At 68.0% G+C, this 24462-nt stretch overlaps 2 protein-coding genes across 4 annotated transcripts; one reads left to right on the top strand and one right to left on the bottom strand.

Annotated features, from left to right (window-relative positions):
* Positions 1 to 3478: 3478 nt before the first annotated feature.
* Positions 3479 to 16767, bottom strand: RXRB (retinoid X receptor beta). 2 transcript variants are annotated; one of them, XM_054179359.1, is made up of 11 exons: positions 16682 to 16700; positions 16128 to 16203; positions 15982 to 16096; positions 12766 to 12937; positions 11271 to 11450; positions 8233 to 8435; positions 7903 to 8032; positions 5923 to 6055; positions 5712 to 5803; positions 4693 to 4798; positions 3479 to 3643 (listed from the first exon to the last, which is right to left on the bottom strand). In XM_054179359.1, exons 1-11 carry the CDS (start codon positions 16698 to 16700, stop codon positions 3496 to 3498), a joined length of 1374 nt encoding a protein of 457 aa, XP_054035334.1. In that variant the 3' UTR covers positions 3479 to 3495. The 2 variants fall into 2 exon arrangements, with proteins under 2 accessions (XP_054035334.1, XP_054035333.1); XM_054179358.1 differs by having other exon boundaries at positions 7903 to 8002; positions 15982 to 16203; positions 16682 to 16767.
* Positions 16768 to 17294: 527 nt separating this feature from the next.
* SLC39A7 (solute carrier family 39 member 7) lies at positions 17295 to 23193 on the top strand. Of its 2 annotated transcripts, none has more exons than XM_054179357.1 (7): positions 17295 to 18109; positions 18222 to 18390; positions 18990 to 19055; positions 19145 to 19282; positions 19853 to 19978; positions 21793 to 21989; positions 22930 to 23193. In XM_054179357.1, the coding sequence occupies exons 1-7, from the start codon at positions 17558 to 17560 to the stop codon at positions 23179 to 23181; spliced, it is 1500 nt and encodes a 499-aa protein (XP_054035332.1). In that variant the 5' UTR covers positions 17295 to 17557; the 3' UTR covers positions 23182 to 23193. The 2 variants fall into 2 exon arrangements, with proteins under 2 accessions (XP_054035332.1, XP_054035330.1); XM_054179355.1 differs by having other exon boundaries at positions 19850 to 19978.
* The last annotated feature ends 1269 nt before the right edge of the window (positions 23194 to 24462 follow it).

Genomic DNA, 24462 nt, shown 5'->3' with positions numbered 1-24462 from the left:
TGGCGATGCCGAGGAACCGGAGCAGGGCGAGGGGCAGCGCGGGGCCGGGCCGGGCCATGGCGGGGTTCGGGGGGGGCCCGCAGGGTCCGAGAGGTCCGGAGGGTCCGGGGGGTCCGGGGGGGTGGGGGCCGCTCCGGTTGCTCCTGGCTCGGTCTGGCCCCGAATGCGGCCGGTGCCGCCCGGTGCCAGCTGCTCCCCGGCTCCCGGCCCCGCCGCCGCCGCCCCCGCACCGCCCCCGGGGCTGCCCCCAAACCGCCCCCGGCCCGGCCCCCGGGGCTGCCCCCAGAGCCTGACCCCATCCCCCCCACCGGACACCGACCGGCACCTTCGGGACCCCCCCCCCCGGCAGCAGCGGGACACGGGCGCGGAGCTGGCCCCGGCCCCGGCCCCGGCCCCGGCCCCGGCCCCTCCTGGGGCCCTGTTCTGTGTCCCTGTCCCCCCACACCCCCTGTCCCTGTCCCCCCCCTTCTGTCCCTGTCCAATCCGGTGCCCCTGTCCCCGGCCCCTGTCCTCCCCTCCTGCTCCCTGTCCCCACTCCCTCTCCCCTGGGCAGGACACTGCAGCAGGCAGGGGGCAGGCAGGAGCCGGTTGGGGCAGGCAGGGGGCAGATAGGAGCAGACGGGGGGCAGGCAGGAGCCCCGGGGCAGGCAGGGGGCAGGCAGGAGGCGGTGGGGGCAGGCAGGGGGCAGATAGGAGCAGACGGGGGGCAGGCAGGAGCCCCGGGGCAGGCAGGGGGCAGGCAGGGGGCAGACGGGGGCAGACAGGGGGCAGACAGGGCCAGGCAGGAGCCCCGGGGCAGGCAGGGGGCAGGCAGGGGGCAGACAGGGCCAGGCAGGAGCCCCGGGGCAGGCAGGGGGCAGGCAGGAGCAGACGGGGGCAGGCAGGAGCCCCGGGGCAGGCAGGGGGCAGGCAGGGGGCAGACAGGGCCAGGCAGGAGCCCCGGGGCAGGCAGGGGGCAGACAGGAGCAGACGGGGGCAGGCAGGAGCCCCGGGGCAGGCAGGGGGCAGGCAGGGGGCAGACGGGGGCAGGCAGGAGCCCCGGGGCAGGCAGGGGGCAGACAAGGGCAGGCAGGGGCAGGCAGGAGCCCCGGGGCAGGCAGGGGGCAGGCAGGGGCAGGCAGGAGCCCCGGGGCAGGCAGGGGGCAGGCAGGGGGCAGATAGGGGGCAGACAGGGGGCAGACAGGGCCAGGCAGGAGCCCCGGGGCAGGCAGGGGGCAGGCAGGAGCCCCGGGGCAGGCAGTGGGCAGGCAGGAGCAGACGGGGGCAGGCAGGAGCCCCGGGGCAGGCAGGGGGCAGACAGGAGCAGACGGGGGCAGGCAGGAGCCCCGGGGCAGGCAGGGGGCAGACAAGGGCAGGCAGGGGCAGGCAGGAGCCCCGGGGCAGGCAGGGGGCAGGCAGGGGGCAGACAGGAGCAGACGGGGGCAGGCAGGAGCCCCGGGGCAGGCAGGGGGCAGACAGGAGCCGGTGGGGGCAGACTGGAGCCGGTGGGGGCAGGCAGGGGGCAGACAGGAGCAGACGGGGGCAGGCAGGAGCCCCGGGGCAGGCAGGGGGCAGACAGGGGCAGACAGGGGGCAGACAGGGGCAGGCAGGAGCAGACGGGGGCAGGCAGGAGCCCCGGGGCAGGCAGGAGCCCCGGGGCAGGCAGGGGGCAGACAAGAGCAGACGGGGGCAGGCAGGAGCCCCGGGGCAGGCAGGGGGCAGGCAGGGGGCAGGCAGGGGCAGGCAGGAGCCCCGGGGCAGGCAGGGGGCAGGCAGGGGGCAGGCAGGGGCAGGCAGGAGCCCCGGGGCAGGCAGGGGGCAGGCAGGGGGCAGGCAGGGGCAGGCAGGAGCCCCGGGGCAGATAGGGGGCAGACAGGGGGCAGACAGGGCCAGGCAGGAGCCCCGGGGCAGGCAGGGGGCAGGCAGGAGCCCCGGGGCAGGCAGTGGGCAGGCAGGAGCAGACGGGGGCAGGCAGGAGCCCCGGGGCAGGCAGGGGGCAGGCAGCAGCAGGCAGCAGAGCCCCGGGGGGGGTCCCCGCGGCCCCCGGCTGTGGTTTCTTTCCCTCTCCCCCCGGCGCTGGCCGCAGCCCAGCCGCAGACACTCGGAGCCTTCACGGCAGCACAGACTCAGCTCTGTGCACCCTCCCCCGGGGGGGGGCTGCGGGCCTGGGGAGGGGGGGCCGAGGGGGGGGGGGCACACAAAGGAGCTCAGGGAACCAAGGGGGGCCCCCCCCCCGCCCCCCAGACCCCAATTTTTCCGGCCCCCCCCCCCCTCAATTTTCCACCCCCCGGCCCGGACCACAGAGCTGCAGCTTGGAATAGCTGCGGGGGGAGGGGGAGGGTTTGACGCCCCCCCCAAAGGGGTTGAGGGGGGGGGGGGGGTCCCCAAATCGAAGCCCCCCCAGGGGTGACTGAGAAGCAGCAACTTTTAATCACTGAAAATCCAAAGCGACCAAGGGGGGGGGGGGAGGGGGGAGAGGGAGAAGGGGGGAGGGGCTTTTGGGGGGGGGGGTCTTGGAGAGGCCAAAGCTGAATAAAACCTTGGGGGGGGGTCGGGAGGGGGAGGGGAGGGGGCTGTAGGACCTACAATAAAAACAAAGCCCCCCCCCCCCCCAGCCCCAAATCCGCAGCCCCTGGGGGGGGGAGGGGGGGCAGGGGGGGGAGAGGGGTTGAGGCTGCACAATTTGGGGAGGGGGGAGAGGAAGGGGGGGGGGGGAGGGGGATTCAAAGTGCTATTGGGTGCCTGAGTTGGGGGGGGGGGGGGGGGGGGGGAGGGAGAGGAGGGAGGGCAAATTAGGGACCCCCCCAGGACGTGTAGAGGGGGTTGGGGGCGTGGGGGGGAGGAAGGTTTCCCCCTCCCCCTCCCCTCTGGGACCCCCCAGGGGGTTGGGGGCGAGGGGGGAGGGGTGAGGAAGGTTTCCCCCTCCCCCTCCCCCTCCTTTCTGGGACCCCCCAGGGGGTTGGGGGCACGGGGGGAGGGGATAGGAAGGTTTCCCCCTCCCCCCTCCCCTCCTTTCTGGGACCCCCCAGGGGTTGGGGGTGCGGGGGGAGGAAGGTTTCCCCCTCCCCCTCCCCCTCCCCCCTCTCCTTTCTGGGAGCCCCCAGGGGGTTGGGGGCGCGGGGGGAGGGGATAGGAAGGTTTCCCCCTCCCCCCTCCCCTCCTTTCTGGGACCCCCCAGGGGGTTGGGGGCGCGGGGGGAGGGGTGAGGAAGGTTTCCCCCTCCCCTCCCCCTCCTTTCTGGGAGCCCCCAGGGGGTTGGGGGCGCAGGGGGAGGGGCGAGGAAGGTTTCCCCCTCCCCCTCCCCCTCCTTTCTGGGACCCCCCAGGGGGTTGGGGGCGCGGGGGGAGGAAGGTTTCCCCCTCCCCCTCCCCCTCCCCTTCCTCCCTCTCCTTTCTGGGAGCCCCCAGGGGAGGGCTGGGCAGCGGCGGGGGGGGGGGGGGGGGGAGGTTTATGATACAAAGTGGGGGGAGGGGAGGGGATAAAAAGGGGGGTGGGGGGGGTCCCGGGGAGGGGGTCTCAGGAGAGCTGGTGGGGGGCTTCCAGCATCTCCATGAGGAAGGTGTCGATGGGGGTGTCCCCAATCAGCTTGAAGAAGAAGAGGTGCTCCAGGCACTTGAGGCCGATGGAGCGCAGGGCCGGCAGCCGCAGCAGCAGCTTGGCGAACCTGCAGGGGGCGCCACGGCCGGCTGGGGGCCCGGGGGAGACACCCCCCGGACCGACGACCCCCGCCGCGGGACCACCCCCACCCCCCCGCCCAGCAATCCTCTCCCGCTGAGCCGCCCAGGGAGCTCTGGGCTCCCAGTGCCCTCCTGGTGTCCCCCCCCCCGGTGCCCTCCTGGTGCTCGCTAGTGCCCCCCCGGTGCCCCCCCCAGTGCCCTCCCAGTGCCCCTCAGCACCCCTCCAATGCCCCCCCAGTGGGCCCAGTACCCCCCAAAGTGATCCAAGTGCCCCCCAGTGCCCTCCTGCTGCCCCCCCGGTGCCCCCCAGCACCCCTCCAATGCCCCCTCAGTGGTCCCAATGCCCTCCTGGTGCCCCCCCGGTGCTCTCAGTGCCCTCCCAGTGCTCCCAGTGCCCCCCTGGTGCCCCCCAGCACCCCTCCAAAGTCCCCCTCAGTGGTCCCAATGCCCTCCTGGTGCCCTCCTGGTGCTCTCAGTGCCCTCCCGGTGCTCCCAGTGCCCTCCTGGTGCCCTCCCCCGGTGCCCTCCTGGTGCCCCCCGCCCCGGTGCTCCCAGTGCTCCCCAGTGCCCTCCCAGTGCCCCCCAGCACCCCTCCAATGCCCCCCCAATGGTCTCAGTGCCCCCCAGCGCCCTCCTGGTGCTCCCCAGCACCCCTCCTGCTGCCCCCACAGTGGTCCCAGTGCCCCCCCAAGTGGTTCCAGTGCCCCCCAGTTCCCTCCTGGTGCCCCCCCGTGCTCCCAGTGCCCTCCTGGTGCCCCCCCCCGTGCCTCCCAGTGCCCTCCTAGTGCCCCCCAGCACCCCTCCAATGCCCCCCCAGTGGTCCCAGTGCCCCTCAGTGCCCTCCTAGTGCCCCCCAGCACCCCTCCAATGCCCCCCCCAGTGGTCCCAGTGCCCCCCAGTGCCCTCCCAGTGCCCTCCAGGTGCCCCGCGGTGCTCCCCAGTGCCTCCCAGTGCCCACCAGTGCCTCCCTACTGCCTCCCAGTGCCCTCCCAGTGCCCTCCCAGTGCCCCCCCAGCACCCTGCCAGCGCCCCCCACCTGCCCTGCTGCTCAGGGTACTTCTGCTTGCAGTAGGACTCCAGGGAGGCATAAACCTTCTCCCGGAGCAGCTCCACCTCGGCAGGGTTGGACAAGCCCTTGGCATCTGCAGGGGGAGGGGGGCAAAAAAGGGGGAAGGGGTCCTCAATGTAACCCTTCCCCTCCCCTCAACCAGCCCCTCCCCCATTTAGGAACCCCCCTCCCCAATTGCAGCCCCCCTGCCCTCCCCTCCCCCCCCCCCCCAGGTCTGCTCCACCTCCAGCTGGGGAGGCTGCGTCCGGCCCTGCAATGTCCTTCCTGATCCCACCTGAAGATCCCTCCCCCAGGCACCCCCAAACTTCAACCCTCCCCCTTCCCCAGACCCCCAAAATGTGAGGAGGGGTCTCAAGACCCCACCCCAGCCCTATTTATCCCCACAGGCTCCCACAGCTGAGGGCTGAGACCTTCCCCCCGAGGCTGCTCCAAGTGCTGGTGGTGAAGGCATCAAAGCAACTCGACTCCACCTGAAGAACCCCAGCAGGGACCCCCCCCAGATTTACCCTTCCCCAGCCCCCCCAAATGTGGGGAGGGGTCTCAAGACCCCACCCCAGCCCTGTTTATCCCCACAGGCTCCCACAGCTGAGGGCTGAGACCCTCTCCCCCAGGCTGCTCCAAGTGCTGGCGGTGAAGGCATCAAAGCAACTCGACTCCACCTGAAGAACCCCAGCAGGGCCCCCCCCAGATTTACTGCTCCCTTTCCCCAGCCCCCCCAAAAGTGAGGAGGGGTCTCAAGACCCCACCCCACCCCTATTTATCCCCACAGGAGGGGGCTGAGACCCCCCCCCAAGGCTGCTCCACCCCCAGCTGAGGAAGCCTCATCTCGATCCACAGCATCCCGCTCGGTTCCACCTAAACCCCCCGCGCCCCTGACGAGGGACCCCCCCCCCCCCCAAAACTGACCCCTCCCTCTCCCCAGACCCCTCAGAATTTGAGGAGGGGGTCTGGAGCCCCCCCAGGGCCCCCCCAGGAGGCGGTGGTACCGGGGTTGAAGAGGATGATGGCTCGGAGGCAGCCCAGCTCCGTCTTGTCCATCCTCATGTCTCGCATCTTCGACACCAGCTCCGTCAGGACCCTGCCGGGAGCAGAAGCAGGGGGGGGGGAGGGGGAGGTGGTTTTGTGGGGGGTGGGAGGTTTGGTGGGGGGAGGTGGGGGGGGGGGGTCCCCCAAAAGCCTCCAGGCCCCCCCTCTGACCGGTCAAAGATGGCTCCCACGCCGGCGCTGTGGGCGCTGTTGCGGTGCACGTGGAGGCCGGTGGCCAGCAGGATGCCGTCCTTGACCGAGATGGAGCGGTGCGAGAAGGAAGCGATCAGCAGCTCGTTCCAGCCTGGGGCACAGGGCAGAGGGAGGGGTGAGACCCCCCCCCCAGCACCCCCACAATGTGAGGAGGGGGCTCGAGACCTCATCCCACCCCACAGCAGGGGGACGAGACCCTTCCCTCACCACCCCCGGGGCTGCTTCGGCATCCGGCGCTGGCGCTGGAGGCATCGACCCAACTCGATCCCACCTGGAGACACCACCCAGCCAGGGACCCCCAGATTTGACCTCTCCCCACCCTCAGCCCCCCCCCCAAAATGTGAGGAGGGGGCTCAAGACCTCATCCCACCCCACAGCAGGGGGATGAGACCACCTCCCACTCCCCCCCGGGGCTGCTTCGGCATCCGGCGATGGCGCTGGAGGCATCGACCCAACTCGATCCCACAATGCCCTTCCTAATCCCAGCTAAAGACCCCCCCAGGGACCCCCAAATTTGACCTCTCCCCACCCTCATGCCCCCTAAAATGTGAGGAGGGGGCTCAAGACCTCACCCCACCCCCATCTGTCCCCACAGCAGGGGGATGAGACCACCCCTCCAGGCTGCTCCACCTCCAGCTGAGGAGACATCATCCTGACCCACAATGCCCTTTCCTAATCCCAGCTAGAGACCCCCCCAGGGACCCCCAAATTTGACCCCTCCCCACCCTCAGCCCCCCCCCCAAAATGTGAGGAGGGGGCTTGAGACCTCATCCCACCCCACAGCAGGGGGATGAGACCACCTCCCACTCCCCCCCGGGGCTGCTTCGGCATCCGGCGATGGCGCTGGAGGCATCGCCCCAACTCGATCCCACAATGCCCTTCCTAATCCCAGCTAAAGACCCCCCCAGGGACCCCCAGATTTGACCCCTCCCCACCCTCAGCCCCCCCCCCTAAAATGTGAGGAGGGGGCTCAAGACCTCACCCCACCCCCATCTGTCCCCACAGCAGGGGGATGAGACCACCCCTCCAGGCTGCTCCACCTCCAGCTGAGGAGACATCATCCTGACCCACAATGCCCTTCCTAATCCCAGCTAAAGACCCCCCCAGGGACCCCCAGATTTGACCCCTCCCCACCCTCAGCCCCCCCCCAAAATGTGAGGAGGGGGCTCAAGACCTCACCCCACCCCCATCTGTCCCCACAGCAGGGGGATGAGACCACCCCTCCAGGCTGCTCCACCTCCAGCTGAGGAGACATCATCCTGACCCACAATGCCCTTTCCTAATCCCAGCTAGAGACCCCCCCAGGGACCCCCAAATTTGACCCCTCCCCATCCCCAGCCCCCCCAAAATGTGAGGAGGGGGCTTGAGACCTCATCCCACCCCACAGCAGGGGGATGAGACCACCTCCCACTCCCCCCCGGGGCTGCTTCGGCATCCGGCGATGGCGCTGGAGGCATCGACCCAACTCGATCCCACAATGCCCTTCCTAATCCCAGCTAAAGACCCCCCCAGGGACCCCCAAATTCGACCCCTCCCCACCCTCATGCCCCCTAAAATGTGAGGAGGGGGCTCAAGACCTCAACCTCTGTCCCCACAGCAGGGGGATGAGACCACCCCCCTAGGCTGCTCCACCTCCAGCCGAGGCGGCATCGTCTTGACCCACAAGCTCCCCCTTGGTCCCACCTGAAGACCCCCCAGGGGACCCCCAAGTTTGACCCCTCCCCATCCCCCCAACACCTGAGGAGGGGTCTCCCCCACGTCCCCCCAGCCCCCTCCCCAGCCTGCAGCAGGATCCCTTGGGGCAGCCCTGAGCAGCGTGGCGGTTCCTCTCGCCCCTCTCCCCCACCGCCTCCCGGCCTAGGCCCCGTGCCCCCTCCCAGGGCTCCAAGCCCCCCAGGAGCCCCCAGACCCCCGCAGGACCCCCCCCAGGACCCTCACCAGCCCGCAGCAGGATCACTTGGTCGTCCAGGGGCAGCTCTGAGAAGTGTGGGATCCTCTTGGCCCACTCCACCAGGGTGAAGAGCTGCTTGTCGGCGGCCTGGCAGATGTTGGTCACTGGGTCATTGGGCTGGGGGGAGGGGGGAGGGGGTGAAGGAGGGGGAGGGGAGGAAGGAAGGGTGGCACAAGGGGGGGGGGGGGGTCAAAGCTGAGGTGCTGGGTGGCCTCTGGAGGGCTTCCAGGCCCCCACAGCTACCCCTCCCACCCCTCCCTTAAAGAGATCCCCCCCCCCTTTGGTGGGCTCAGAGCTGCCCAGAGGAGCCTCCTCACCGAGGTGCCACCTCCCCCTCCTCCTCCTCCTCCTCCTCCTCCTCCTGCTCCGGGGCTGGCACCGTCCACGCCTTGCTCTGACTTCTGCTCCACTGCCAGCTCAGCCTCCAGGATCTTCTCCACTGGCATCTCCTCGTTGGCATTGGCCCCCAGGTCGCCCTCCCCCTCCTTCTCCTTCCCGCGCTGCCTCTCCTCCTGCACGGCTGAGGGGGGAGGGGGGAGGGCATGGAGGGGGAGTGGGCTTCAAAGGGGGACCCCAGCCCAAGCCCCTCCACCATGGAGAACCTCTGCTGATGCTCTAAGTGGTCTTAGGAGGGGCTTCAAAGGGAGCTCCCCATCCACAAGTGTGTGTTCCCCCCCCCCCCCACCATGGAGACCTCCACTCATGGTCTGGGTGGGCTTCAAAGGACCCTTCCCAAGCTCCCCCTCTGCACCATGGAGACCTCCACTGATGGTCTGGGTGGGCTTCAAAGGACCCTTCCCAAGCTCCCCCTCTGCACCATGGAGACCTCCACTCATGGTCTGTGTGGGCTTCAAAGGACCCTTCCCAAGCTCTCCCTCCCCAGCATGGAGACCTCCACTCATGGTCTGGGTGGGCTTCAAGGCTCCCAGCCCAAGCCCCCTCCCCAGCATGGAGAACCTCTGCTGATGCTCTAGGTGGTCTTAGGGGGGGCTTCAAAGGGACCTCCCACCCCAAGCTCCCCCTCCCCAAGCTCCCCCTCCCCAGCATGGAGACCTCCACTCATGGTCTGGGTGGGCTTCAAAGGACCCTTCCCAAGCCCCCTCCCCAGCATGGAGAACCTCTGCTGATGCTCTAGGTGGTCTTAGGGGGAGCTTCAAAGGGACCTCCCACCCCAAGCTCCCCCTCCCCAGCATGGAGACCTCCACTCATGGTCTGGGTGGGCTTCAAGGCTCCCAGCCCAAGCCCCCTCCCCCAGCATGGAGAACCTCTGCTGATGGTCTGGGTGGGCTTCAAGGCTCCCACCCCAAGCCCCCCCTCCCCAGCATGGAGAACCTCCCCTCAGGGTCTCGGTGCTCTCCAGACCTCCCTTCTGCCCCAGCCCCTTCCCATTCACCACCATTGGTCCTCCTGGCCGCTAGAGGTCGCCAGCTGCTTGCCAGCCCTCCCAGCCTGTCCCATCCATCCCATTCTATGCCAACCTGTGCCTGCCCTCCCAGCCTGTCCCATCCATCCCATTCTATGCCAACCTGTGCCAGCCCTCCCAGCCTGGCATATCTATCCCATTCTATGCCAACCTGTGCCAGCCTGGCCCTGCCTGTCCCATCCATCCCATTCTATGCCAACCTGTGCCAGCCTGGCCCTGCCTGTCCCATCCATCCCCTTCTATGCCAACCTGTGCCAGCCCTCCCATCCATCCCCTTCTGTGCCAACCTGTGCCAGCCCTCCCAGCCTGTCCCATCCATCCCATTCTATGCCAACCTGTGCCAGCCTGGCCCTACCTGTCCCATCCATCCCCTTCTATGCCAACCTGTGCCAGCCCTCCCATCCCCTTCTGTGCCAACCTGTGCCAGCCTGTCCCATCCATCCCCTTCTGTGCCAACCTGTTCCAGCCTGTCCCATCCATCCCCTTCTGTGCCAACCTGTTCCAGCCTGTCCCAGCCTGTCCCATCCATCCCCTTCTATGCCAACCTGTGCCAGCCCTCCCATCCCCTTCTGTGCCAACCTGTGCCAGCCTGTCCCATCCATCCCCTTCTGTGCCAACCTGTTCCAGCCTGTCCCATCCATCCCCTTCTGTGCCAACCTGTTCCAGCCTGTCCCAGCCTGTCCCATCCATCCCCTTCTGTGGCAACCTGTGCCAGCCCCTCCCAGCCTGTACCATCCATCCCCTTCTGTGCCAACCTGTGCCAGCCCTCCCATCCATCCCCTACTGTGCCAACCTGTGCCAGCCAGGCCCATCCATCCCCTTCTGTGCCAACCTGTGCCAGCCCTCCCAGCCTGGCCCATCCATCCCATTCTATGCCAACCTGTGCCAGCCCTCCCAGCCTGTCCCATCCATCCCATTCTATGCCAACCTGTGCCAGCTTGTCCCTGCCTGTCCCATCCATCCCATTCTATGCCAACCTGTGCCAGCCCTCCCATCCCCTTCTGTGCCAACCTGTGCCTACCCTCCCAGCCTGGCCCATCCATCCCATTCTATGCCAACCTGTGCCAGCCTGGCCCTACCTGTCCCATCCATCCCCTTCTATGCCAACCTGTGCCAGCCCTCCCATCCCCTTCTGTGCCAACCTGTGCCAGCCTGTCCCATCCATCCCCTTCTGTGCCAACCTGTTCCAGCCTGTCCCATCCATCCCCTTCTGTGCCAACCTGTTCCAGCCTGTCCCAGCCTGTCCCATCCATCCCCTTCTATGCCAACCTGTGCCAGCCCTCCCATCCCCTTCTGTGCCAACCTGTGCCAGCCTGTCCCATCCATCCCCTTCTGTGCCAACCTGTTCCAGCCTGTCCCATCCATCCCCTTCTGTGCCAACCTGTTCCAGCCTGTCCCAGCCTGTCCCATCCATCCCCTTCTGTGGCAACCTGTGCCAGCCCCTCCCAGCCTGTACCATCCATCCCCTTCTGTGCCAACCTGTGCCAGCCCTCCCATCCATCCCATTCTATGCCAACCTGTGCCAGCCCTCCCATCCATCCCCTTCTGTGCCAACCTGTTCCAGCCTGGCCCAGCCTGTCCCATCCATCCCCTTCTGTGCCAACCTGTGCCAGCCTGTGCCAGCCAGGCCCATCCATCCCCTTCTGTGCCAACCTGTGCCTGCCCTCCCAGCCTGTCCCATCCATCCCATTCTATGCCAACCTGTGCCAGCCTGGCCCTGCCTGTCCCATCCATCCCATTCTATGCCAACCTGTGCCAGCCTGGCCCTGCCTGTCCCATCCATCCCATTCTATGCCAACCTGTTCCAGCCTGGCCCAGCCTGACCCATCCATCCCCTTCTGTGCCAACCTGTGCCAGCCCTCCCAGCCTGTCCCAGTGCTCCCATTCCATGCCAGCACTCCCCTGCCAGGCCATGCCAGCCTGTGCCAGTACCTTCCCTCTTCATGCCAGACGCCAGGCACTTCTGGTAGCGGCAGTACTGGCAGCGGTTGCGCTGCCGCTTGTCCACCACGCAGTCCCTGTTGTCCCTGCAGCTGTAGCTCAGGTCCTTCCTGATGGTCCTCTTGAAGAAGCCTTTGCAGCCCTCGCAGCTGTACACCCCATAATGCTTCCCTGTGGGCACCAAGGGGTCACCAGGGGGCACCAGACGCCCCACAGGGCTGCCCGGCGGGCACGGGGGGCAGCAATGGGGGCCTGCTGCGCACACCAGGGGGCACCAGGGGGCGCTGCAGGCCCCATAATGCTTCCCTGGGGGCATGGGGGGCATCAACAGGGGGCTGCTGCGCACACCAGGGGGCACCAGGGGGCGCTGCAGGCCCCATAATGCTTCCCTGGGGGCATGGGGGGCATCAACAGGGGGTTGCTGCACGCACCAGGGGGCACCAGGGGGCGCTGCAGGCCCCAGAATGCTTCCCTGGGGGCATGGGGGGCATCAACAGGGGGCTGCTGTGCACACCAGGGGTCACCAGGGGGCACTCTACACCCCATAATGCTTCACTGTGGGCACCAAGGGGTCAGCAGGGGGCACTCTACACCCCATAATGCTTCCCTGTGGGCACCAAGGGGTCACCAGGGGGCACCAGACGCCCCACAGGGCTGCCCGGCAGGCACGGGGGGCAGCAATGGGGGCCTGCTGCGCACACCAGGGGGCACCAGGGGGCGCTGCAGGCCCCATAATGCTTCCCTGGGGGCATGGGGGGCATCAACAGGGGGCTGCTGTGCACACCAGGGGTCAGCAGGGGGCACTCTACACCCCATAATGCTTCCCTGTGGGCATCGAGGGGTCACCAGGGGGCGCTCTACACCCCACAGTGCCTCCCCCCAAGGAGCCCCCAGGCCCTGCTGGAGAGAGACCCTAACCCCCCCCAGGGAGCCCCCAGACCCTCCTGGAGACCCCAACCCCCCCCAGGGAGCCCCCAGACCCTCCTGGAGACCCCAACCCCCCCAGGGAGCCCCCAGGCCCTGCTGGAGACCCCAACCCCTCCCAGGGAGCCCCCAGGCCCTCCTGGAGACCCCAAACACCCCCAAGGAGCCCCCAGGCCCTGCTGGAGACCCCACACACCCCCCAGGGAGCCCCCAGGTCCTCCTGGAGACCCCAACCCCTCCCAGGGAGCCCCCAGGCCCTGCTGGAGACCCCAACCCCCCCCAGGGAGCCCCCAGACCCTCCTGGAGACCCCAAACGCCCCCAGGCCCTCCTGGAGACCCCAACCCCTCCCAGGGAGCCCCCAGACCCTCCTGGAGACCCCAACCCCCCCAGGGAGCCCCCAGACCCTGCTGGAGACCCCAACCCCCCCCAGGGAGCCCCCAGGTCCTCCTGGAGACCCCAACCCCTCCCAGGGAGCCCCCAGACCCTCCTGGAGCCCCCAACCCCCCCCAGGGAGCCCCCAGGCCCCGCCAGAGCCCCCCAGCCCCTCCCCCCCAGCCCCACCTGAGGAGCGGTCGCCGCAGATGGCGCAGAGCCGCTTGCCGCCGGCGCCGGGCGGGGCGGGCACCGCCCCGTGGGGGGGGCAGGGCGTGGCCCGGATGCCCAGGGGGGGTTTGACGTCGTCGGAGCTGCTGACAGGGTGCAGCCCGGAGAGGTTCACCGTGGTGGAGTTGATCTAGGCCGGGGGGGACACAGAGGGGTGGGGGTGGGGGCACCCTCAGGGGGGGCTTCAGCCGCCTCTGGGGGTCCTCACCCTGGTGGTGAGACCAGAAGGAGCTTCTGGAGGTCCCCAAGACCCCCCCAAGGGACCCCCCCCCCAAGGATCTTCTGGAGACCCAACCAAGCTCTGGTAGACCACCAACCATGACCCAACTAAGCTCTTGTAGACCACCATGGCCCAACCAAGCTCTTGTAGACCACCATGACCCAACCAAGCTCTTGTAGACCACCAAGACCCAACCAAGCTCTTGCAGACCACCAACCATGACCCAACCAACCTCTTGTAGACCACCAACCATGACCCAACCAAGCTCTTGCAGACCACCAACCATGACCCAACCAAGCTCTTGTAGACCACCAACCATGGCCCAACCAAGCATTTGAAGACGACCAACCATGACCCAACCAAGCTCTTGTAGACCACCATGGCCCAACCAAGCTCTTGTAGACCACCATGGTGCAACCAAGCTCTTGTAGACCACCAAGACCCAACCAAGCTCTTGTAGACCACCAAGACCCAACCAAGCCCTTGCAGACCACCAACCATGACCCCACCAAGCTCTGGTAGACCACCAAGACCCAACCAAGCTCTGGTAGACCATCATGACCCAACCAAGCTCTGGTAGACCACCAAGACCCAACCAAGCTCTGGTAGACCATCATGACCCAACCAACCTCTTGTAGACCACCAAGACCCAACCAAGCTCTGGTAGACCATCATGACCCAACCAACCTCTTGTAGACCACCAAGACCCAACCAAGCTCAGGTAGACCACCAAGACCCAACCAAGCTCTGGTAGACCACCAACCATGACCCAACCAAGCCCTTGTAGACCATCAAGACCCAACCAAGCTCTGGTAGACCACCAAGACCCAACCAAGCTCTTGTAGACCACCATGACCCAACCAAGCTCTTGTAGACCACCAACCATGACTCAACCAACCTCTTGTAAACCATCAACCATGAACCAACCAACCTATTGTAGACCATCTAGACCAAACCAAGCCCTTGTAGACCATCATGATCCAACCAAGCTCTGGTAGACCATCAAGACCCAACCAACATCTTCTAGACCACCAACCATGACCCAACCAAGCTCTTCTAGACCACCATGAACCCAACCAAGCTCTTCTAGACCAGCATTGTCCAACCAAGCTCTTGTAGACCACCATGACCCAACCAAGCTCTTGTAGACCACCAACCATGACTCAACCAACCTCTTGTAAACCATCAACCATGAACCAACCAACCTATTGTAGACCATCTAGACCAAAGCAAGCCCTTGTAGACCATCATGACCCCACCAAGCTCTGGTAGACCACCAAGACCCAACCAAGCTCTGGTAGACCACCAAGACCCAACCAAGCTCTGGTAGACCACCATGACCCAACCAAGCTCTGGTAGACCACCAACCATGACCCAACCAAGCCCTTGTAGACCATCAAGACCCAACCAAGCTCTGGTAGACCACCAAGACCCAACCAAGCTCTGGTAGACCACCATGACCCAACCAAGCTCTGGTAGACCACCAACCATGACTCAACCAACCTCTTGTAAACCATCAACCATGAACCAACCAACCTATTGTAGACCATCTAGACCAAACCAAGCCCTTGTAGACCATCATGATCCAACCAAGCTCTGGTAGACCATCAAGACCCAACCAACATCTCCTAGACCACCATGAACCCAACCAAGCTCTTCTAGACCACCATGAACCCAACCAAGCTCTTCTAGACCAGCATTGTCCAACCAAGCTCTTGTAGACCATCAACCATGATCCAACCAACCTCTTATAGACCACCAACCATGACCAAGCAAGCTCTTGTAGACCACCATGACCCAACCAACCTCCTGTAGACAAACAACCATGACCCAACCAACCTCTTGTAGACCACCATGACCTAACCAACCTCTTGTAGACCACCACCCATGACCCACCCAAGCTCTTGAGGATCTCTAACCACGACCCAACCAACCTCCTGGAGCCCTCAACCAACCTCTTGTAGACAACCATGACCCAACCAAGCTCTTCACAACCACCTACCATGACCCAACCAACCCCTTGTAGACCACCATGACCTAACCAACCTCTTGAGGACCTCTAACCATGACCCAACCAACCTCTTGGAGCCCTCAACCAACCTCTTGTAGACAACCATGAGCCAACCAACCTCTTGTACACCTCCATGACCCAACCAACCTCTTGTAGACCATCATGACCTAACCAACCTCTTGAGGACCACCACCCATGACCCACTCAAGCTCTTGAGAACCAGTAACCATGACCCAACCAACCTCCTGGAGCCCTCAACCAACCTCTTGTAGACCACCATGACCCAACCAACCTCTTGTACGCCTCCATGACCCAACCAACCTCTTGTAGACCACCATGACCCAACCAACCTCTTGTAGACCACCATGACCCAACCAACCTCTTGTACGCCTCCATGACCCAACCAACCTCTTGTAGACCACCATGACCCAACCAACCTCTTGTAGACCACCATGACCCAACCAACCTCTTGAGGACCACCATGACCCAACCAACCTCTTGAGGACCTCTAACCACAGCCCAACCAACCTCCTGTAGACCACCCAGACCGAACCAACCTCTTGCAGACAAGCAACCATGACCCAACCAACCTCTTGTACACCTCCATGACCCAACCAACCTCTTGTAGACCACCATGACCCAACCAACCTCTTGAGGACCACCACCCATGACCCAACCAACCTCTTGAGGACCTCTAACCACAGCCCAACCAACCTCCTGTAGACCACCCAGACCAAACCAACCTCTTGTAGACAAGCAACCACGACACAACCAACCTCTTGTAGACCACCATGACCTAACCAAGCTCTTGGGAGACCTCAACCCAAGCCCTTGAGGCCCCCCAGCCACCACCCAAGCCCTTGAGGACCACCCCCCGCAGCTCTTGAGCCCCCTCCCCCCCCCACCTCAGGCCCTGTTTTGGGGGGGGGGGTCCCCCCCATACCTGGGGGCTGCTGACGGGGCCGTAGGCCAGGGCCGGGGTCGCCGGCAGCCCAGGGGACCCCAGGGAGGAGCTGATGACCGGGAAGGGAGAGCCCAGGGTGGCAGTGGGGGGAGGGTTGAGCGAGGAGGTCATGGCCGAGCCCAGCAGGGGGAGGGGGGCTGCAGGCTCCGGGGGGGGGGGGCGGCGAAGCGCTGAGCGAGGAGCTGTCAGGGCTCCGGCAGTCTGCAGGGGAGAGGGAGAGTGAGCAAGGGGGGAGGGGGAGGGAGCAAGGGGGGAGGGGGAGAGACGAAGGGGGGAGGGGGAGAGACGAAGGGGGGAGGGGGAGAGAGGATTTGGGGAGGGGGAGAGAGGATTTGGGGAGGGGGAGAGGGAAGAAATGGGAAGGGGAAGAGAGAAGCTGGGGAGGGGGAGAGGGAGGAACTGGGGAGGGGGAGAGAGGAACTGGGGAGGGGGAGAGAGGAACTGGGGAGGGGGAGAGGGAAGAACTGGAAAGGGGGAGGGAGGAACTGGGGAGGGGGAGAAGGAGGAATTGGGGAGGGCAGGAGTCACCTCAAGACCCCGCCAGGAACCCCTCCTTAAACCACCCCTCCCCCAAATACCTCAGCGCCCCCCAAAAGCCCCCTCCCCCCCCCACCCTCTCCCCCGCTCCCCACGATCCCTCCCCCCCCCCGCCCCAGATCCCCCAGCCCCACCCCCGTACCGCGGTCGCTGTCGCCCATCCCGCGCTACCGGGGGGGCTCCGGCCTGGCCCGGCCCGGCCTGGCCCGTTCCGCGCCCCCCCCACCCCCCCCCCCACCTCCCCTCCCGGTAAATCCCCGCCCCCCCCCCCCCGCCCCGGGGCTTGGGCCTAGCTCCGGGCACCGCCGCCTGCGGTCCCTCCACCGCCCCACAATGCCCCGCGCGGCTCCCAGCAGCCTTTGCGCCGCCCCTTTCTTCCCCCCCCCGCTTCTGCCCTTACAATCCCGCACCGCAGCCCTGCCCTTTGCCCGGCTTCAAGATGGTGGCGGCGCCTTCGGCGCCTCCCGCTCCCCCGTCCCTCTCAGGAGGTCTCGCGAGATCTTCCCCGCGCTCTGCCACGTCGGGGCCGGAACGGGAGCGGAGCGCGGGAGCCGGAGGGGAGCGGAGCGGAGAGCGCGGACGGTGAGAACCACCCCCCCCCACACACACACACCGTCCCCGGGGGGCACGGAGGCTAGAGGGGCCCCGGCGCTGAGGGCCCGCTCGATCCCCCGTACGCCAGCCCATTGCTCCCTACGGCGGCCGGCGCCGTCTCTGCGGCCCCCTCGTCTCCCCCCCGTGGCTACGGCGGGGGGCCGCCCGGGGCCGGCGCTCGGCGGGGCCGCTCCGGGCGCTCATCCCTTTGTGTCTCCGGCAGCGCCTCGCTCTGCATGGTTTGGGCCCTCGGCGCCGCTCCGGCTCCCCGCTCGGCCGCTCTACGGTAGGGCGGAGGAGCCGCTCTAGGCTGCGGCTCTATGGTCTGAGCCCCGCTGGGAGCCGCCGGGGCCCGCCTGACCCTCTCCTTCCCTTGTCTCTATGGTAGGAGCCAGCGCTGGATCCCTGCCCCCCAGCCGGGGCCATGGCGGCGGCCGGCTGGGCGCGGGGCTTGGGCGCTGCCATGGCCACCGGCGCCCTCCTGACCCTCTGCCTGCTGCCAGCTCCCAGTGCCACGCAGGGAGACCTCCACCACGGCCATGGTCATTCCCATGGGGATCTCCATGGCCACTCCCACGGGGACCTCCACCACGGCCATGGGCACTCTCATGAAGACTTCTACCATGGCCATGGCCACTCCCACGGGGACCTCCACCATGGCCATGGTCACTCCCATGGGGACCTCCACCATGGCCACGGTCACTCCCATGAGGACTTCTACCACGGTCACTCCCATGGGGACCTCCACCATGGCCACGGTCACTCCCATGAGGACTTCTACCATGGCCACGGTCACTCCCATGGGGACTTCCCCCACGGTCACTCCCATGGGGACCTTCACCATGGCCATGGTCACTCTCACAAAGACCTCTACCATGGCCACTCTCATGGAGACCTCCCCCACGAGGACCTCCACCCCTCCCCTGGTGCCCCCCGAGCCGCCCAGCGCCCGGACACCGTGACCCTCTGGCTGCACGTGAGTGGGAGCCTGCAGCCCTCCTTGGCACCACCCTGGCGGGGGGGGGGAGGGGGAAGTGGGGGCTGAGGAGCACCCCCTGAGCCCACCCCCCCTTCCTCCCCCCCTCCAGACCATGGCAGCCACCCTGGTGATCAGTGCTGCCCCCTACCTGGTGCTCTTCCTCATCCCGGTGGAGTCCAACTCGCGGCAGCACCAAGGCCTCCTCAAGGTGCTGCTGAGCTTCGCCGCCGGGGGGCTGCTGGGGGATGCCTTCCTGCACCTCATCCCCCACGCCCTGGGTGAGTCAGGGCCAGCACTGCCCCTGGGGGGTGGGCAAGGAGGTGACCCCAACCCCCCCTGGTGACCCCAACCCCCCCCCCCGGTGACCTCTTCTGGGGCATCCTCTCCAGAGGGGTCCCCAGAGGTCCCTTCCCACCGCCCTGGTGACCCCTTCTGGGGCATCCTCTCCAGAGGGGTCCCCAGAGATCCCTTCCCAATCCCCTGGTGACCCCAGCCCCCCCTCGTGACCCCTTCTGGGGCATCCTCTCCAGAGGGGTCCCCAGAGATCCCACCCCCCCTGGTGACCTCTTCTGGGGCATCCTCTCCAGAGGTCCCTTCCCACCCCCCCTGGTGACCCCAACCCCCCCTGGTGACCCCTTCTGGGGCATCCTCTCCAGAGGGGTCTCCAGAGGTCCCTTCCCAAACCCCTGGTGACCCCAACCCCCCCTTGGTGACCTCTTCTGGGGCATCCTCTCCAGAGGGGTCCCCAGAGGTCCCTTCCCACCCCCTTGGTGCCCTCCTCCTCCCCCTCCCACTGCCTCCCCCTCCCCCTCCCACTGCCTCCCCCTCCCATTGCCTCCCCCTCCCCCTGCTGACCTCTCGGTGCCCCCCCCCCCAGTGCCCCACACGGAGGGTGGCCACCCCCCTGCCGAGCCAGGCCCCGGCCATGGGCACTCACACCACGGTAAGGACCCCCCCCGACCCCACCCCCACCCCCCCCAGGGGCTGGGGGTGCCCAGGTGGTGCCAACCTGGGTGCCCCCTCCCCGGGCAGGGCAGGAGCACGGCCGGATGCTGGCGGTGGGGCTGTGGGTCCTGGGGGGCATCGTGGCCTTCCTGGTGGTGGAGACCTTCGTCAGGCATGCCAAGGGTGCCCAGGGGCACCACGGGCACAGCCACGGGCACGGCCAGGGTAGGTGCCACCCTGCTGGGGGCGGGGCCTGGGGGCTCTGGGACCCTCTCCTTGGGGGGACCAGGAGGGGCTGGGGGCTCTGGGACCCTCTCCTTAGGGGGGCTGGGGGCTCTGGGACCCTCTCCTTGGGGGGGCTGGGGGCTCTGGGACCCTCTCCTTAGGGGGCCTGGGGGCTCCGGGACCCTCTACTTGGGGGGAACCAGGGGGGCTGGGGGTTCTGGGACCCTCTCCTTAGCGGGGCTGGGGGCTCTGGGACCCTCTCCTCAGGGGGATGAAGGAGGCCTGGGGGCTCTGGGACCCTCTCCCTGGGGGGAACCAGGGGGGCTGGGGGCTCTGGGATGCTCTCCTTAGGGGGGCCTGGGGGCTCTGGGACCCTCTCCTTGGGGGGATGAAGGGGGCCTGGGGGCTCTGGGATGCTCTCCTTGGGGGGACCAGGGGGGCCTGGGGGCTCTGGGATGCTCTCCTCAGGGGGATGAAGGAGGCCTGGGGGCTCTGGGACCCTCTCCCTGGGGGAACCCGGGGGACCTGGGGACCCTGTGACCCTCTCCCTGGTGTCCTCCTCTCCAGCAGGGCTGAAGGCCAAGAGCAGCTCCAGTGAAGGGGAGGAGGAGAAGGAGGAAGGAGAGAGGGACAGGAAGGCCTCCAAGGGCCAGCGGGGGAAGGGCAAAGCAGCAGCAGAGAGAGAGCCGAGGCCAGGTGGGGGGGGGGGAGGGGGGAGGGGAGGTTGGGGGGGCAGGGGGGGATGGGGACAGTGCCACCCAGGACAGTCCCTGGGGGGCACCCTGGGCACAGTGTGAGTGTCCCTGGGGTGGTGCCAGGCTGGGGGGGGTGGGTGCCAGGCTGCAGGGGGTAGGTACCAGGCTGCGGGGGGGCACCTGGCCATAGTGTGGGTGTCCCTGGGGCACTGCCAGGCTGCAGGGTGGGCACCCTGGGCACGGTGTGGGTGTCCCTGGGGCACTGCCAGGCTGCAGGGTGGGCACCCTGGGCACGGTGTGGGTGTCCCTGGGGCGATGCCAGGCTGCAGGGTGGGCACCCTGGGCACAGTGTGGGTGTCCCTGGGCCACTGCCAGGCTGCGGGGTGGGCACCCTGGGCACAGTGTGGGTGTCCCTGGGGCACTGCCAGGCTGCGGGGTGGGCACCCTGGGCACGGTGTGGGTGTCCCTGGGGGGGTGGTGGGTGGTGCCTGGCTGCAGGGGGTGGGTGCCAGGCTGCGGGGGTTGGGTTCCAGGCTGCAGGGTGGGCACCCTGGGCATGGTGTGGGTGTCCCTGGGGCACTGCCAGGCTGCAGGGTGGGCACCCTGGGCACGGTGTGGGTGTCCCTGGTGGGTGCCCGGCTGTGGGAGGTGGGTGTCCGGCTGCAGGGCATAGGTGCCAGGCTGCGGGGTGGGCACCCTGGGCACAGTGTGGGTGTTCCTGGGGTGATGCCAGGCTGCGGGGTGGGCACCCTGGGCATGGTGTGGGTGTCCCTGGGGGGGTGGGTGGTGCCTGGCTGCAGGGGGTGGGTGCCAGGCTGTGGGAGGTGGGTGTCCGGCTGCAGGGCGTAGGTGCCAGGCTGCCGGGTGGGCACCCTGGGCACGGTGTGGGTGTCCCTGGGGTGATGCCAGGCTGCGGGGTGGGCACCCTGGGCACGGTGTGGGTGTCCCTGGGGGGGTGGGTGGTGCCTGGCTGCAGGGGGTGGGTGCCAGGCTGCGGGGGTTGGGTTCCAAGCTGCGGGGTGGGCACCCTGGGCACGGTGTGGGTGTCCCTGGGGCACTGCCAGGCTGCAGGGTGGGCACCCTGGGCACGGTGTGGGTGTCCCTGGGGCACTGCCAGGCTGCGGGGTGGGCACCCTGGGCACGGTGTGGGTGTCCCTGGGGCACTGCCAGGCTGCAGGGTGGGCACCCTGGGCACGGTGTGGGTGTCCCTGGGGCACTGCCAGGCTGCAGGGTGGGCACCCTGGGCACGGTGTGGGTGTCCCTGGGGCACTGCCAGGCTGCAGGGTGGGCACCCTGGGCACGGTGTGGGTGTCCCTGGGGTGATGCCAGGCTGCAGGGTGGGCACCCTGGGCACGGTGTGGGTGTCCCTGGGGGGATGGGTGGTGCCTGGCTGCAGGGGGTGGGTGCCAGGCTGCGGGGGTTGGGTTCCAAGCTGCGGGGTGGGCACCCTGGGCACGGTGTGGGTGTCCCTGGGGCGATGCCAGGCTGCAGGGTGGGCACCCTGGGCACGGTGTGGGTGTCCCTGGGGCGATGCCAGGCTGCAGGGTGGGCACCCTGGGCACGGTGTGGGTGTCCCTGGGGCACTGCCAGGCTGCGGGGTGGGCACCCTGGGCACGGTGTGGGTGTCCCTGGGGGGGTGGGTGGTGCCTGGCTGCAGGGGGTGGGTGCCAGGCTGTGGGAGGTGGGTGTCCGGCTGCAGGGCGTAGGTGCCAGGCTGCAGGGTGGGCACCCTGGGCACGGTGTGGGCGTCCCCGGGGTGGGTGCCCGGGGTGGGCTGCGGGGGGCGGGTGCCAGCGCTGCCCCCCCTGCCCGCAGCCATGGCGGTGTCTGGGTACCTGAACCTGGCAGCGGACCTGGCACACAACTTCACGGACGGGCTGGCCATCGGCGCCTCCTTCCTGGCGGGCACGGGGCTGGGCAGGGTCACCGCGCTGACCGTGCTGCTGCACGAGCTGCCCCACGAGGTCGGCGACTTCGCCATCCTGCTCCAGTCCGGCTGCACCAAGCGGCAGGTCGGCAGGGGGCGCCCCCGCGGCGCCCCACACCCCCCCCCCGGCGTCCCCTCTGTCCCCTCTGAGGCCCTGGTGCCACCCCCAAGGGTCCCCTCTGAGGCCCTGGTGCCACCCCCCAGGGTCCCCTCTCTGCCCTTGGGGTCCCCTCTGTGTCCCTTGTGCCACCCCCAAGGGTCCCCTCTGAGTCCCTGGTGCCACCCCCAAGGGTCCCCTCTCTGCCCTTGGGGTCCCCTCTGAGTCCCTGGTGCCACCCCCCCAGGGTCCCCTCTCTGCCCTTGGGGTCCCCTCTGAGTCCCTGGTGCCACCCCCAAGGGTCCCCTCTGAGTCCCTGGTGCCACCCCCAAGGGTCCCCTCTCTGCCCTTGGGGTCCCCTCTGAGTCCCTGGTGCCACCCCCCCAGGGTCCCCACTCTGCCCTTGGGGTCCCCTCTGAGTCCCTTGTGCCACCCCCCAGGGTCCTCTCTGTGTCCCCAGGGTCCACTCATGAGTCCCTGGTGCCACCTCCCAGGGTTCCCTCTGAGTCCCTGGTGCCACCCCCCCCCAGGGTCCCCTCTCTGCCCTTGGGGTCCCCTCTGTGTCCCTTGTGCCACCCCTGAGGGTTCCCTCTGAGTCCCTGGTGCCACCCCCCAGGGTCCTCTCTGTGTCCCCAGGGTCCACTCTGAGTCCCTGGTGCCAGCCCCCAGGGTCCCCTCTCTGCCCTTGGGGTCCCCTCATGAGTCCCTGGTGCCACCCCCCAGGGTCCTCTCTGTGTCCCCCCCTAAAGGGTTGTGCCACATAGGGGGGGGGGGGGGGTGTCTTTGTCACGTGTGGGTGGATCCTGTCCCCCTCCCTCTTCCTCCTGTCCCCTTCGCCTTTCCCTTTCCCCTCCCCCCGCCCCCCGCGGGGGTCCCCCCCGCTCTGCGCGGTGTGGGACGCCCCCTGACGGACGCCCCCTGCCGGCAGGCCATGCGGCTGCAGCTGCTGACGGCGCTGGGGGCGGTGGCCGGGGCCAGCTGCGGGCTGCTGGCCGGGGGCGTGGCCGAGGTGGCCGCCCTGGGGGTCCTGCCCTTCACCGCGGGGGGCTTCATCTACCTGGGGACCGTGACGGTGCTGCCCGAGCTGCTGCGGGACCCCAGCCCCCTCCAGTCCCTGCTGCAGCTGGGGGGGCTGCTGGGGGGCGTGGCCATGATGGTGGCCATCGCCCAGCTCGAGTAGGGGAGACCCTACCCCACCCTCCCCCCCCCCCCCAGATGGAGGGTCCCCACTCCCCTCTTTTTGGGGAGGGGGGGGGGGAAGGGGTTGGGTGGAACCAGATTGGGACCCCACTCCCCCAAACTAACGATGGGGGGAGGGGGTCCCTACTTCCCTCTTTTAGGGGGGGAAGGGGTTAGGATTGGGGGGGGGGCTCCCTGGATTCGGGGGGATCCCCGAATTGGAGAGGGGGCCCTGGATTCGGGGCGGGGGATCCCTGTGTTTTGAGGGGGGTCCCTTAGCATTGGAGGGGAGCCCTTGGATTTAGGTGGGCTCCCTGGATTGGAGGTGGGGGGCTTCCTGGATTGGAGGTGGGGGGCTTCCTGGATTGGAGGGGGGTCTCTGCATTTATTGGAGGGCTCCCTGGCTTTGAGGGGGGGGTCCCTTAGGGTGGGAGGAGAGCCCTTGCACTCAGGGGGAGCTCCCTGGATTCTGGGGCGGGGGGATCCCTGGATGTGGGGAGGGGCTCCCTGGATTTGGGGGGGCTCCCCGAATTGGAGGGGGGGGGGTCCCTGGATTCGGGGGGAGGATCCCTGTACTCTGGGGGGGGTCCCTTAACATAGGAGGAGAGCCCTTGGATTTGGGGGGGGGTCCCTTAGTCCTAGAGGAGAGCCTTTGGATTCGAGGGGGGGGCTCCCTGGGTTTGGGGCAGGGGGCTCCCTGGATTCGATGGGGGGGGCCCTGAAAGGGGGGGGCCCTGGGACCACTTTTGGGGTGGGGGGGAGGCCGTTTTGTAATTGCCTGCAGCCGCTCCTGGCTTTGATTACTGAACGAATAAAGGCTGAGCCGAGCCCGCAGCGCCCTGGGGGTGGATGCAGGGGGCCTGGGCGGACGGGAAGGGGGAGCCTGGAGGGCTGACCATAGAGAGCGGCAGGGCAGAGCGGCCGCTCCCGCCCGCGGCGGCCTGCGGCTGGGCGCTGCCGGTGACGTCACTTCCGGTGCCGCCATGGCGGGCGGCGCCGTGGCGCTGGTCACAGGTGGCCGTGGCGTGGGGACAGCGAGGGCCCACGGAGGGGGTGGGGGTAGGGAGGGGGCGTGTTGCAGGGACCCCCGGGGTGGGGAGGGGACACAAGGGAGGGGAGAGGGGGAAGGGGCAAAGGGCGCAGGGAGGGGGAACAGCAGGAAGGGCGAAGGGGAGCAGAGTCCGCCCACGCGTGACAAGGACACGCACACCGCCCCCCGTGTGACAAGGAGCCCCCTCCCCCCCCGGGTGACAAGGGCACACACGCCCCCACTACGTGTGTG

This window comes from Dryobates pubescens, unplaced genomic scaffold (genome assembly GCF_014839835.1).
Source record: "Dryobates pubescens isolate bDryPub1 unplaced genomic scaffold, bDryPub1.pri scaffold_139_arrow_ctg1, whole genome shotgun sequence".
NCBI lineage: Eukaryota > Metazoa > Chordata > Aves > Piciformes > Picidae > Dryobates > Dryobates pubescens.
The sequence above is the reverse complement of the archived record's forward strand: the minus strand, read 5'-3'. Positions and strand labels throughout refer to the sequence as shown.

What these genes read in the sequence shown, in the direction of transcription:
- RXRB (XM_054179359.1), bottom strand. An exon ending in GCCCCGTCAGCAGCCCCCAG is followed by an intron (nt 12,938 to 15,981) that starts GTATGGGGGGGA and finishes CCCCCGGCCTAG; the next exon opens with ATCAACTCCACCACGGTGAA. An exon ending in GTGGGAGCCATCTTTGACCG is followed by an intron (nt 5,804 to 5,922) that starts GTCAGAGGGGGG and finishes TGCTCCCGGCAG; the next exon opens with GGTCCTGACGGAGCTGGTGT.
- SLC39A7 (XM_054179355.1), top strand. Translation starts at nt 17,558, where the DNA reads ATGGCGGCGGCCGGCTGGGCGCGGGGCTTGGGCGCTGCCATGGCCACC. An exon ending in CCGTGACCCTCTGGCTGCAC is followed by an intron (nt 18,110 to 18,221) that starts GTGAGTGGGAGC and finishes CCCCCCCTCCAG; the next exon opens with ACCATGGCAGCCACCCTGGT. An exon ending in CCATGGGCACTCACACCACG is followed by an intron (nt 19,056 to 19,144) that starts GTAAGGACCCCC and finishes CTCCCCGGGCAG; the next exon opens with GGCAGGAGCACGGCCGGATG.